At 50.0% G+C, this 12,683-nt stretch overlaps 1 protein-coding gene and 1 long non-coding RNA gene across 3 annotated transcripts in view; one reads left to right on the forward strand and one right to left on the reverse strand.

Moving 5' to 3' along the window:
• LOC122458240 overlaps nucleotides 1–8,060 on the forward strand; it is a 31,569-nt gene extending 23,509 nt beyond the window's left edge. Inside the window, exon 3 of the long non-coding RNA XR_006278162.1 lies at nucleotides 8,005–8,060. This is a non-coding gene — a long non-coding RNA (uncharacterized LOC122458240). The remainder of the gene's footprint in view (nucleotides 1–8,004) is intronic.
• LOC119863252 (zinc finger protein 883-like) overlaps nucleotides 1–10,550 on the reverse strand; it is a 46,573-nt gene extending 36,023 nt beyond the window's left edge. Inside the window, exons 1-4 of one of the 2 annotated variants that reach the window (XM_038421315.2) lie at nucleotides 10,279–10,550; nucleotides 4,107–4,233; nucleotides 3,390–3,503; nucleotides 1,333–3,037 (exon numbers count right to left, since the gene is read on the reverse strand). In XM_038421315.2, the coding sequence (XP_038277243.2) occupies nucleotides 1,333–3,037; nucleotides 3,390–3,503; nucleotides 4,107–4,233; nucleotides 10,279–10,506 (2,174 nt within the window). In that variant the 5' untranslated portion in view covers nucleotides 10,507–10,550. The remainder of the gene's footprint in view (nucleotides 1–1,332; nucleotides 3,038–3,389; nucleotides 3,504–4,106; nucleotides 4,234–10,278) is intronic. The other variant, XM_038421314.2, reaches the window with a different exon arrangement.
• Between the last annotated feature and the right edge of the window lie 2,133 nt (nucleotides 10,551–12,683).

Consider the following 12,683-nt stretch of genomic DNA (forward strand, 5'->3'; position numbering starts at 1 on the left):
ACTCTTACATCTTATACTAATATGTGTAAACAAAGGACAAGGACCCCGTGTTTTACATCTGCCCACAAGCAGATGGGGTGAAAAGAATGAAGAGCTGGAACTAAAGTGTTACTGGGCATAGCTGTAATGGAATATATGAGCACACACTTGACAACTGCCTCAACTCTTTCTCTCAAAGCAAGATCAAACAACGACTCAGGAGGGGAAAGGCAGGATGTGCGGGAGAGATAAAAGACCAAAGAAATACCTGCCCCTAACCGGAGAACAACCTCACTCCTCACCCCTCCCATGGGGTTCAAAAGAGGTGGCATGAAGACCCCAAGTCATGACCCTCGAGAACAAAACACGACCATAAGTTGTAAGGGATGTGGCACTGCAGGTCTATTTGGGCCTGCTAAGAAGGAGGAGGGGGAAGGGCAATGGTAATTGCGGAATGGGAGACTGGGAACAGGGAACGGAAAATGAGAATGGGGAATCAGGACCCAGGCAAGGCTCTGCAGCGTCAGGGCTGGGAAGCGGGGGATGCGGGGTAAAGGCTCTGCAGCGTCAGGGCCAGGAAGGTGGGGGACACGGGGTAAAAGGTCTAACAGTGTATAGGGATAAACTTGACTGGTGTGAAGGGTGCAAAATATGCTTGTTTGGAAACTAATCCCAATAAACATTTGTCTGCCCTTCGGACTTCTGGTCTGCTCTCTGTCCATGAGACAAGAACCAGGGGAGAGGGTGAAGGGAAAAGCACTCTAACAGATACCTGGGACCCAAATGCCACCGATGCATGTGGGAATTAGAAAATGGAGTTTTTACTATGGCCAGGTCTAGTAAGAGCACTGAGGGAATTTCTCTCGTGTGGAGGAGTCTCTGATATCCACTGTGGTGTTACCTCCAACAGAAGCATTTTCCATGCTAAGGACACATAAAAGGGCTCTTCTCTGTGTGGATTTACTGAGGCTTGATGCCGTGTGAGCACCAGATAAAGCTTCCCCGACATTCAAGCTCTTTCTTCTGTGAATTATGCGATAAGGAATAATGTGTGAGCTCAGACTGAATATCTTCTTGCAGTTATTGAAGCTTTTCCCATAATCCAAGCATTTATGGGTTCTCTCTCTTGTGCGGATTGTCTGATGTGAAGCAAGGTTTGATCTTCAAATGAAACTTTTTCCACAGCTGAAGCATTTATAGATTCTGTCCCGTGTAAATTCTTCAATTTTTATGAAGTTATGAGCGGGGACTGAAACTTTTCCAATCATCTAAGCATTTATGGGGTTTTTCTCTTGTGTGGATTGTCTAATAAGCTGTGAGTGCTGACAGAAGCCTTCCTCACAGTGGAGGCATTTATACGGTTTCTCTCCTATGTGGGTTCTCTGATGCACAATAAGGGCTGATGGTGCACTGAAACTTTTCCCACAGTCCAAGCATTTACAGGGTTTCTCTCCCATGTGCAGTCTCCGATGAGCAGTCAGATTTGAGCTCTGACTGAAGCTTTTCCCACAGTCCAAGCATTTATAGGGTTTCTCCCCTGTGTGGGTCCTCTGATGTGTAATAAGGGCTGATGGTGCACTGAAACTTGTCCCACACTCAAGGCATTTATAGGGTTTCTCTCCCGTGTGAGTTCTCTGATGTGTAATGAGGGCTGATGGTGCACTGAAACTTTTCCCACACTCAAGGCATTTATGTGGTCCCTCTCCTGTATGGATCCTCCCATGGCTAGTAAGATGTGAGCGCTGATTGAAACTTTTCCCACAGTACAAGCATTTATAGGGTTTCTCTCCTGTGTGAGTTCTCTGATGTACAATAAGCGCTGATGGTGCATTGCAACTTTTCCCACACTCAAGGCATTTATATGGTCCCTCTCCTGTGTGGATTCTGCCATGGCTAATAAGGCCTGAGTGTTGACTGAAACTTTTCCCACAGTACAAGCATTTATAGGGTTTCTCCCCTGTGTGGATCCTCTGATGTGCAGCAAGGGCTGATGGGCCACTGAAACTTTTCCCACAGTACAAGCATTTATGTGTTCCCTCTCCTGTGTGGATTCTCCCATGGCTATTAAGATGTGAGCGCTGACTGAAACTTTTCCCACAATCCAGGCATGTATATGGTCTCTCTCCCGTGTGAATTCTCCTATGGTTTATTAGTCTTGAGTGCAGACTGAAGCTTTTCCCACAGTCCAAGCATTTATAGGGTTTCTCTCCCGTGTGAGTTCTCTGATGTACAATAAGGGCTGATGATACACTGAAACCTTTCCCACACGCAAGGCATTTATAGGGTTTCTCTCCTGTATGAATTCTGCTATGGCTAATAAGGCTTGAGCTCTGACTGAAGCTTTTCCCACACTCCAAGCACTTATAGGGTTTCTCTCCTGTGTGGATCCTCTGATGTGCAGTAAGAGCTGATGGTCCACTGAAACTTTTCCCACAATACAAGCATTTATGTGGGCCTTCTCCAGTGTGGATTCTCCCATGGCTTGTAAGATGTGAGCGCTGACTGAAACTTTTCCCACAGTGCAGGCATTTAAATGGTCTCTCTCCCGTGTGGGTTCTCTGATGTATAATAAGGACTGATGATGTACTGAAACTTTTCCCACATTCAAGGCATTTGTATGGTCCCTCTCCCGTGTGGGTCCTCCCATGGCTAATAAGGCCTGAGCACTGACTGAAGCTTTTCCCACACTCAAGGCATTTATACGGTTTCTCTCCCGTGTGCAGTCTCCGATGGGTAGTAAGATTTGAGATCCAGTTGAAGCTTTTTCCACAGTCCAAGCATTTATAGGGTTTCATTTCCTTGGGATGTGTCTGTTGGGCTGTGGTTTCTTTGGAATCCTTGTCTCCTCCTCCACATTCAAAGGATTCGTGCGCTTGCTTTCTTGGATGGTTTCCCAGCTTCCTCTCTGACCTGTCCCAATTACTCCAGACTTTTCTCTGTTCCAAGCACTGGGGAAAATTCCCATCTGCTCTCCTCAAAAAGTTTCCCTGCAGTTCCACTTGCTCAGGACCTTCCTGTTGTGGATTCCCCTCCTCGTTCTCACTTGTCTCGTCACCACCTGAGAGAGAGAGAATCCAGGCAGGAGTCAGTGCCTGGGCTGGCAGGAAGAACACAAAGGGGAGTAGCAAAGAGGGAAAACACAATACAATAACAGTGGGGGAGACTGAGAAATTGGATTCTGCCTCCACATCCCATCCAAACACTCCCAGGGAAGTGAACTCAGGGAGAAAACTCCTGACAGTAAACAGGGTGGGTGGGAAGCCGTGAGCGATACCTGCCATGAGATGACACCTGCCGACCAGAGCCTGACCTGGATGAGAGGAGGCAGAACTGAGGGGGGCTCACACAAGATTTTTGGGGTTTTCAGCTTTTTCCATATAGTTTCTGAGTCAGTGTCACTGACTCCTCACCTGTGCAGGTACCTCTTGGGATCTTCCTTTCCTCGAAGACCTGGAGATCAGGGACCCACGGCTCTTCCCCTGCTTCCAGCCGGGCGATCAGGTCAGGTTTGGGAAAGGGAAGTCCTGCTCAGATAGTGAAATCAGGCATGAGCAGAATGCACTGAGGATTGGTGGCATATTTGTCACAAAGGGCACATCTGAAGTTTTAAATGACCCCATGATTTCCTGGGGGGTTGCGGGATGTGAACAGATGGAAACATGGTCACTGAGTCCCCGTGGGAGAGGCCGATGTCTGGGGGAGGGGGAGTTATCACACTAGCAGTTTTCAGGATCTTTGTCCTCTGGGGGACTTGCTGAGGCACCATACAGCTCTGGTGTTAAACACCTGCCTATGTCTGAACCCCAAGAGCCCAGAGCCCTCCCCACACATGGAGCCAGTCCCAGGAAGGGAGGTGCACAGAGATCCTGCGTTTGAGTGAGAATTAATGCAGAGAGGATAATACACTGCTCCTGCCCTCATGATAGCTGAAGGGATGGGGATGAATTAGCATATCCATTAGGTCCATGACTCCCCTATCCCATTGGACGGGGTTTGGAGGTGAATGCTCCCTCCTATGGGCTACGTGACCCATTCCCTTGTAATCTAAGTGACCAGGGAAGAACCTGACCAGAGGCAGAAATCCAGGCCCCATGGCTTCACATAGCTGAGGGGACAGGAATCCTTACCCAGCGAGGTCACAGTCTCATATATCTCCTGCATGACATCCCTGTAGAGGGCTCTCTGAGCGGCGTTCAGCAAAGCCCCCTGCCCTGCGGTGAAATACACAGCCACCTCCTCAAAGGTCACCAGCATCTGAAACAACAGGTACCCCCCACTCAGTGCCTGCTGCCCCTGCCACAATCCCACTATTTACGGGGGAAGAAGCACAACCCTAGGACAGGTCTGGGAGGGCAGAGGAGCAGAATCCCACCCCACCCTGCTCAGAGCGGCCAGGAGGCTGCAGGGAACAGAGAGAAGGGGAGAGCTCCTTCTCCCTCCCAGCAGACAGAGGAGGGCAGGGTCTTCTCATTTACCACCCACCTACTAGGCACAGGGGGAGGTGGGAAGCAGAGCTCTGGGCAGGGAACAGGGACAGGAATCCCAGCACCTTCCCTTTGTATTTCATCGCAGTCTCTGCCCGGGGATTCAGGCTCCGGCCAAATGCTAGAAAAGAGCAGAATCTACGGAGTAGCAAAGACTGGGTGAGGAGGGGCCATTTATGCAGAGTCACCTTCCTACCCCTCCCAGCCTTTACCCCAGAGGCCTTTCCCCTCACCGGCAGTCTCTGGCTCAGGAGTTGAGGCCGGGAGAGTTCCGGGATGCCCTACTGCACTTGTTCCAGCCACAGGAGGACGTCCCCCCTCGGCTGGGCACAGAGGGAGGTTTACTGATGGTCTGTCCCAGCACAGACCCCACTGGGGGAGCAGCGACTGCTCAGCCCGGCCTCCCACATCACAACGGAGGCAGCAGCAGCATCTGCCCCACGGAGCCCAGCGAGCCCTAGGGCTCCAGTATCCTGAGCTCAGAGAGAGACTGACACCGAACTCCTTGGCCTGAGCAACGAGCAGAGCCTCTGCTGGGGGCAGCTAATGACTGAGCCTCCCTGTGCTGCCCCTGCAGCCCCCAGGAACCGTCAGGCCGATGCCGATCTCATTCGCCCTCTGGACCCACAGTGGAACCGGAGACCCAGATCAAACCGGAGTTTCATACATGAATCAGAACCGAACCTGAGCCATAATTTTGTTTTACTGACTGAACCGACTGGGGAAGGGGATGGGAAGACAGGGGAGGGAGGGACAACATCAGTTAAAATAAAGTTTCAGCCTTTTTTAAGTTCAATCTTTAAAATAAATACATTTAAAAAAAACCCAAACCATGCACAGCGATCTTATTTTCATTTAAGAGAGGACAACAGACTAGCCAGTGGGCTGGTGATGACCCCAGAACGGCCTGCCCCAGGAGAGTGAGAAGAGAAGGGGGCCAGCCCACAAGAGCAGGGAGGGAGAGGGGAACCTTGGGAGCTGCCTGCACACCATGGGAGGCCCAAGATGACCCATCTCTGAGATGCCTCCCTGGGGAGAGAAGGGGTTGGATGTTTCCTGGGCCGTGAAGTTCACAGTAACTCATCAAGAACAAGGGTAAAGGTAACAGCTCCCCAAACTTCTCCGCTTCAACAGGACTCCTCCCATTACCCCCAGCCCCTGGGGCAGCTCCTCCCTCCAGTTGCCCCACTTGAGGCAGCGTTCGTGCTCCAAACTCCCACTGAAGCTGCCTGCAGGGCCAACTCCCAGCCCCTGCTCAGGGCACTGCCTGATACCCACCTTCACGCCTCCCCACCCCCCAACCCCAGAGCTGTTCTCTCTTTTCACCCATCCTGGCTATGGCAGGCTCACATCCAGAGCCACGTTCTGCCTGGGGAGCAGGCCAGTCTGCCTGCAGCACCGTGTGTTCCTGCTGATGCCGCTGACCCAACCCTGCTGCAGCAGACAGTCCCGGGCCGGGGTCTGAGCCTAGCTGAGCAACTCTTGGACCTCCGCCAAGACCTGAGCTTCACCTGACAGGGTCAGAATAGAGGGCGACGGAACGTATGGAAATATGCTTATCAGTGTAAATGTGACATAACTGGAATATGTTTTATGCTAGATATGCCATGTAACCTGTCTCTGCAAAGGTTCTGATCTACTGAATGTATTCCTCCTATTCGTATGCATGGATCGTTTTTATGTCTGAAGTTATGAGCATTGGCTCTGTGCTTGTATTTACAGTGTTTGCTGTAGGAAGCACATTGGGCAGATTTGGTCAACATAGTGTCAAGGGGTTATTCACGTAATTGGGAGCGCTTATCCAACAATGGACTTTGGGAGACACCAATCCACATCTGAGCTTTCCTGGGAACGTTCAAACTAACCTGTAAACAATGGCATTGGCTTGCCAAAAGCCTAATCATTCATAGACATGTGACTTGCCCAGGTGGCTAGAGACCCCATCTTGTGGCTGTGATGTTGCACAAGAGAGAATATAAAAGGACCTGGAAACCCCTCCATTTTGTCTTCAGCTGGCTCAAGTGATAGCCTCTCCACCCCCAAAGCATACCTGAAAGAAACTAGAACAAAGGACAGTAGCTACAGGGGTGGGAGTGATTGCTGGACCCAGATGAGGAAGGAGGCTAGTCTGTTAAAAAGCTTATTGGAACATCCCTAAGGGTGAGATTTACCTGCATTTAGTTTCCTACTGTATTAGGCTTGGACTTGCGTGTTTTTGTTTTATTTTGGTTGATAATTTCCTTTGTTCTGTCTGTTATTATTTGGAGCCACTTAAATCCTACTTTTTATATGTAATAAAATCACTTTTTGCTTATTAATTGACCCAGAGCAAGTAATTAATTCCTGAGGGAGCAAACAGCTGTGCAGCTATCAGTGTTATAGAGGGCGAACAATTTATGAGTTTACCCTGTATAAGCTTTATACAGAATAAAACGGATTTATTTGCGGTTTGGATCCCATTGATCACTGGATGTCTGGGTGCTAGAAACAGGAGCACTTCTTAAGCTCTTTTCAGTTAAGCCTGCAGCTTCCAGGGGACGTGGTTCAGATCTGGGTCTGTGTTTGCAGCAGGCTAGCATGTCTGGCTCAAGAAAGCCATTCCCACTGTCCGAAGAGGACAAACTCAAGGCAAAATTTAATTTCACCAAAACATAGATGAAGATGGAAATGCTTGAATCAGAAGTCAGAAACAATGATGTCATAGAATCAATGTCAGACGGGTCTGAAATTGAAAAATGAAAGGGAAATTCTGAATGCTTGTGAAATCTCCAAAAAGAAAGCGATACCTGGACAAAGGAAAGTCCAGGAAAGGATTGGGCCAATTTCTGATTCATTTGCAGATGAGTCACATCTCTATAAGAAAACCTGCCAAACTACTGGGAACATCAGAAAAATGTCAGCATGCCCAAGCTGCATCAATTAGCAAAACTTGTACAGGCAGTTCCAGCAACACAAGTGAGTGTTGAAAGAACATTTCCAGGCCTCAGAGGTATCCTTTCAGCGCAGAGGTCCAACATGACAAAGCAAATGTTTAAACACAGGTTTCAGAGTAGCAGCCGTGTTAGTCTGTATTCGCAAAAAGAAAAGGAGTACTTGTGGCACCTTAGAGACTAACAAATTTATTAGAGCATAAGCTTTCGTGAGCTATGAGCTGTAGCTCACAAAAGCTTATGCTCTAATAAATTTGTTAGTCTCTAAGGTGCCACGAGTACTCCTTTTCTTTTTGCAAATGTTTAAAGATGTTATATTAGGTTGCTCAAATAAATTGTTCTTAAAAAATAATCGTGTTTATTTGACAACACAAAAACAACAGGACAATTCATGTAAAGTTAAAAAATAAACAAAGTCACAAACCGAAACAGTTTCCATTTTAAGTTACAGCTCTCTTTTTTTGAATTAACCTCCACTAAGATTGAAACAGGAATTGAACCAGTAACTGAACTTTTACTTTTGTTTCTTTAGGTGGCTAGAACCAGAAATGAAACCAAACATATTGAATGGAACTGAACCCAAACCTGAATCAAACATAAATAAAGACCAGTTGGGCTCCTTGCCAGCTGTTGCTAGCAGTGACTCTGGTTTCACACAGAATCCTGCACAGAAATCGGAGCAGGGCCCGGTTCAGTCCTGTCAACCTCAAACATTTAACATTCAGGAGTCAGACCCCCAAAATAATGAGATTGTTCCCTACCTCATGGGCTAGGGGAGCTGCTATTGTATCTCTCCCCATCCCTCTCCCTTCTCTTACCCTCTGGCTCTGCCCTTCCCAGCCAGTCTCCGCTTGCTCCATATTCTCCCTCCAGCCTCCCCACAGCCCCCCTTTCCTTAATCCCCCCACTCAGTTTCCCTCTAGTCCAGCTCTGTTCCCCTGAGCCCTAGAATTCTCCCCCTGTCCCAATACCTGGGTGTTCCCCCAGCCTCCCTTCAGCAGCCCCACATTCCCATGGTTCCCCTCCATCCTGCCCCCTCTCACATCTTTGTGTCCCCCCACCACATCCCTGTTCCCCCCTCAGTGCCCTCTGGATCTCAGAGACCCTTGTCCCTCTACAGCCCCCTTCTGGCTCCCACCCTCCTCTGGCTCCCCACATATCGCTGCCCCACTCCCACCCCCTGCAAACCCTGGGAGCTGTAGCACACCTAGCCACATGGGGCACAGCCTGGGAGTGGGGCTCGGGGTCCCAGTCAGGGAGGGAGGGCCGGGCCGGGGTCTCTGCACTGGGAGAGTCTCTTGGGAACAGCGGGAATTTCCCTCCCCCTGCCCGCAGCCAGGGCTCTGGGGTCCCCAGCGGCAGCAGGCGAGGCCCTGGGAGCTGGCAAGGAACATGGGTTGCACCGCACCAGAGTCCGTGCAATTCACTCCTGCTGCTGGGCTGGGACCTGGGCTTGCTCCGCCCGGCACCTCCTGGGTCCTAGTGAGCTGGATTGCACTGGGTGTGGCCTGGGTGTGTCTGTCTTTTATTGTTATTGTTATTATGTATTGTATCATCACCCCCAAGAACTATTTGCACTCTCCCTAACCACTGGACTATCAAGTCATTCGTGCTCTTTTCTTTGCACATTCCTTATATTCAAATATTTATACAAAGTGGAACAGCTTCAACATGAAAGACTGGCTAGACTCACATCAGTATATCCCATAACCCAGTGGTTAGGGTACTCTCAAGAGAGGTGGGAAATGTCTGTTCAAATTCCTTCTTATGGGGCAGAGAGGGGAATTGAACCTGGGTTTCCCACTGTGATTGATGTTGCAATTTCCTGCAATATCCTTGAAAAACTTTACTGTATTCAGTGTATGTGTTGTTGTTGGCTAGGATTGTATGTACCCTCTCTAGCAGGGAGATGGGACCGGCACAAAATCTGGAAGTTCAAAAGACGATGTTGAAAACGTGCCAACCAAATATGGGCTTTTGGGATAGTGAGTGTAAAGTGGATTTCCTGGAGAGAGGTTAATGCAAATGACCCAGGTCCGGTTTTGCAAACACCAAGCTTTTTGAAACTGCCCTGAGGAGAGTCATTCTTTGCTGATTGCCTGCTCCAAAAGGCCAAGATCAAAGTGTGAGTGTGGTCATGCAGGAGCGCTGGGAATAGCTCCTAGCGCTTGAAGACTGCCCACACTAGCGCTTTAGAACGCAGCAAGTCTGAGCGCTTGGGGTGGTGATTTTTCACACCCCTGAGCCAACAAGGTAGAGCGCTATAAAATGTAAGTGTAGACAAGCCCTTAGGCTTTTTAGAGCACTGAAACTTGTATTGCTCAGGGTGTGTGTGTGTTTTTTCACACCTCTGAGTGAGAAAGTTTCAGTGCTGTAAAGTGCCAGTGTAGACAAGCCCTAAGACAGATTTGAGCTTGTAGCCATGGAGAAAACCCAGCTGTGGGGTTTGAAGGGCTGACACCTACCAGTGGCCAGGAGGCTGCAGGGAACAAAGAGAAGGGGAGATGGAGGAGTGCGGGGTCTTCTCATTTACCACCCACCTACTAGCCACAGGCTGAATGTGGGAAGCAGAGCTCCATGCAGGAAACAGGGACGGGAATCCCAGCACCCTCCCTTTGTATTTCACTGCAGTCTCTGCCTAGGGGATTCAGGCTCCAGAACTTTGCTCTGTTTTCCCAGCCTTGTCCAGGGGCTTGTTTCTTGTTTTAGAAATGGGGGAATATTCACCCCCACTTCCCACCATGGGCCTGTTAATAAATCAGGCCCTAGACTGAGCATGACCCAGCAGGTTTACCAGTCCCTGTTCCCCCCACCTCACCCTGAATGTTTCCTGACCCTCCCCCTCTACAACAACCCTCCCCAGCAGCTCCCCCAAAATCCCCTACCTGAGCTGGATCCACCATAGCCATTTCCCTGTTCCGGCCCCGAAGAAGATGGGATGGTCTGGAGCAAAACGGGGTTGTTATTCTGCAGCCTGTCAGGGCGAGAAGGGAAATTCGGGAGATTTCTGAATTAGTGTTAGTCCATTTCACACCCCGATTTCCCCCAGGCTCTTTCCCTGCAGACAGACACTCTAGACTCTGCCATGCTGGGAGAAGCCTCAGTGACATCATTACAACACAGACCTGACCCCTACCACTGGGACTAAATCCAGGAGACATATTTACACCCCCCATGGAACAGAGTCTCTGAGACAAATACTAGAAAAGAGCAGAATCAAAGGAGCCACTTTGGGGGATGCCCCCGAACCTGTCCCCAGGGCACCACATCCCCCCAGTAGCGCAGGGACCAGGCAGAGGCAGGAACTGGCTTTTCCTCTCCCTGCCCCTCCCCTTCTTCCCAGGACAGTCACTGACCCGGGGGGGGGGGGGGCTGCAGGGAATGGGGTTGGGCAGGGCTGGGAGCTGGGAACCTCCCTCCCCCCATTGCTCCTGCTGCCCCTGCCAGTCTCTCCACTTTCCCAACTGCGCGGAAGAACTGGTCGCTGTCCTGCCATTCCTAGGGGCGTTTCCTCTCCAATAGCTACTGACACTGGTAACGGGGGGTGAGTCTGGGAGCGTCGGGGGCCCCAGTTCTGGGACTCACAGAGCCCTCTGGACTCACACTGGAATCGTCAAACTGGTATTTCACACATGAACCAGAACCGAATCCCAACCATAGATCTGTGTTACCGACTGAACCCGAATGGAACTGAACAAAAAAAAAAAGGGGGGGGGGAGGGGCTATTAACAGTTAAAATAAAGATTCAGCATTTTTTTAAGCTCATTATTTAAAAAAAAAACCAAACAACAAATAAAACCTACATACAGTGAGAAGAGAATGAGAAGGGGTCCAGCCCACAAGTGCAGGCTTGGGAGCTGTCTGCACACCATGGGAGGCAGAAGGGGGCCCAGAGGTAGATGACCCATCTCTGAGATACCCCTGGGGAGAGAAGGGGTTGGATGTTCCCCAGGCTGTGACATTCGTAATAACTCTTCAAGCCCAAGAGCAAAGGTAACGGCTCCCCAACCTTCTACCATTAGACAGGTCTCCTCCCACCATCCCCACCTCTGGGGCAGCTCCTCCCTCCAGTTGCTCCACCCGAGGCAGGGCTCATGCTCCAAACTCCCTTCCCCACTGAAGCCACTTGCAGGGCCCACTCCCCATCCCCCAGGACACTGATTAATGCTTATCATTAATGATAATGATTCATGATCTGGAGAATGGCGTGAATTGCACCCTCAGCAAGTTTGCAGATGACACTAAACTGGGAGAAGTGGTAGATATGCTGGAGAGTAGGGATAGGATACAGAGGGACCTAGACAAATTAGAGGATTGGGCCAAAAGAAATCTGATGAGCTTCAACAAGGACAAGTGCAGTGTCCTGCACTTAGGATGGAAGAATCCCATGCACCGCTACAGACTAGGGACTGAGTGGCTAGGCAGCAGTTCTGTGGAAAAGGACCTAGTGGACGAGAAGCTGGATAGGAGACAACAGTGTGCCCTTATTGCCAAGAAGGCTAATGGCATTTTGGGCTGTGTAAGTAGGGGCATTGCCAGCAGATCGAGGGACATGATCGTTCCGCTCTATTCAGCATTGATGAGGCCTCATCTGGAGCACTGTGTCCAGTTTTGGGCCCCACACTACAAGAAGGATGCGGAAAAGTTGGAAAGCGTCCAGCGGAGGGCAACAAAAATGATTAGGGGACTGGAACACATGACTTATGAGGAGAGGCGGAGGGAACTGGGATTGTTTAGTCTGCGGAAGAGAAGAATGAGGGGGGATTTGATAGCTGCTTTCAACTACCTGAAAGGGGGTTCCAAAGAGGATGGATCTAGACTGTTCTCAGTGGTAGCAGATGACAGAACGAGGAGTAATGGTCTCAAGTTGCAGTGGGGGAGGTTTAGGTTGGATATTAGGAAAAACTTTTTCACTAGGAGGGTGGTGAAGCACTGGAATGGGTTACCTAGGGAGGTGGTGGAATCTCCTTCCTTAGAAGTTTTTGAAGTCAGGCTTGACAAAGCCCTGGCTGGGATGATTTAGTTGGGGTTGGTCCTGCTTTGAGCAGGGGGTTGGACTAGGTGATCTCCTGAGGTCCCTTCCAACCCGGATATTATATGATTCTATGATACCCACCTCCAATCCCCCAGCCCTACCCCAGAAAAATATGTTTCTCTCATACGTATTGTGATGGGACCCCCAGGGTGCAGCCTGCGACCGTGGGACAGCTGTGCCCCCTGAACTCTCTCCAGCCGGGCCTGTCTCTCACAATGCCCTGCCAGGGACCAGCAGCAACCTCGCCAGGCGCTG

Source organism: Dermochelys coriacea, chromosome 11, assembly GCF_009764565.3.
Source record: "Dermochelys coriacea isolate rDerCor1 chromosome 11, rDerCor1.pri.v4, whole genome shotgun sequence".
In the NCBI taxonomy this organism is placed as follows: Eukaryota; Metazoa; Chordata; order Testudines; family Dermochelyidae; genus Dermochelys; species Dermochelys coriacea.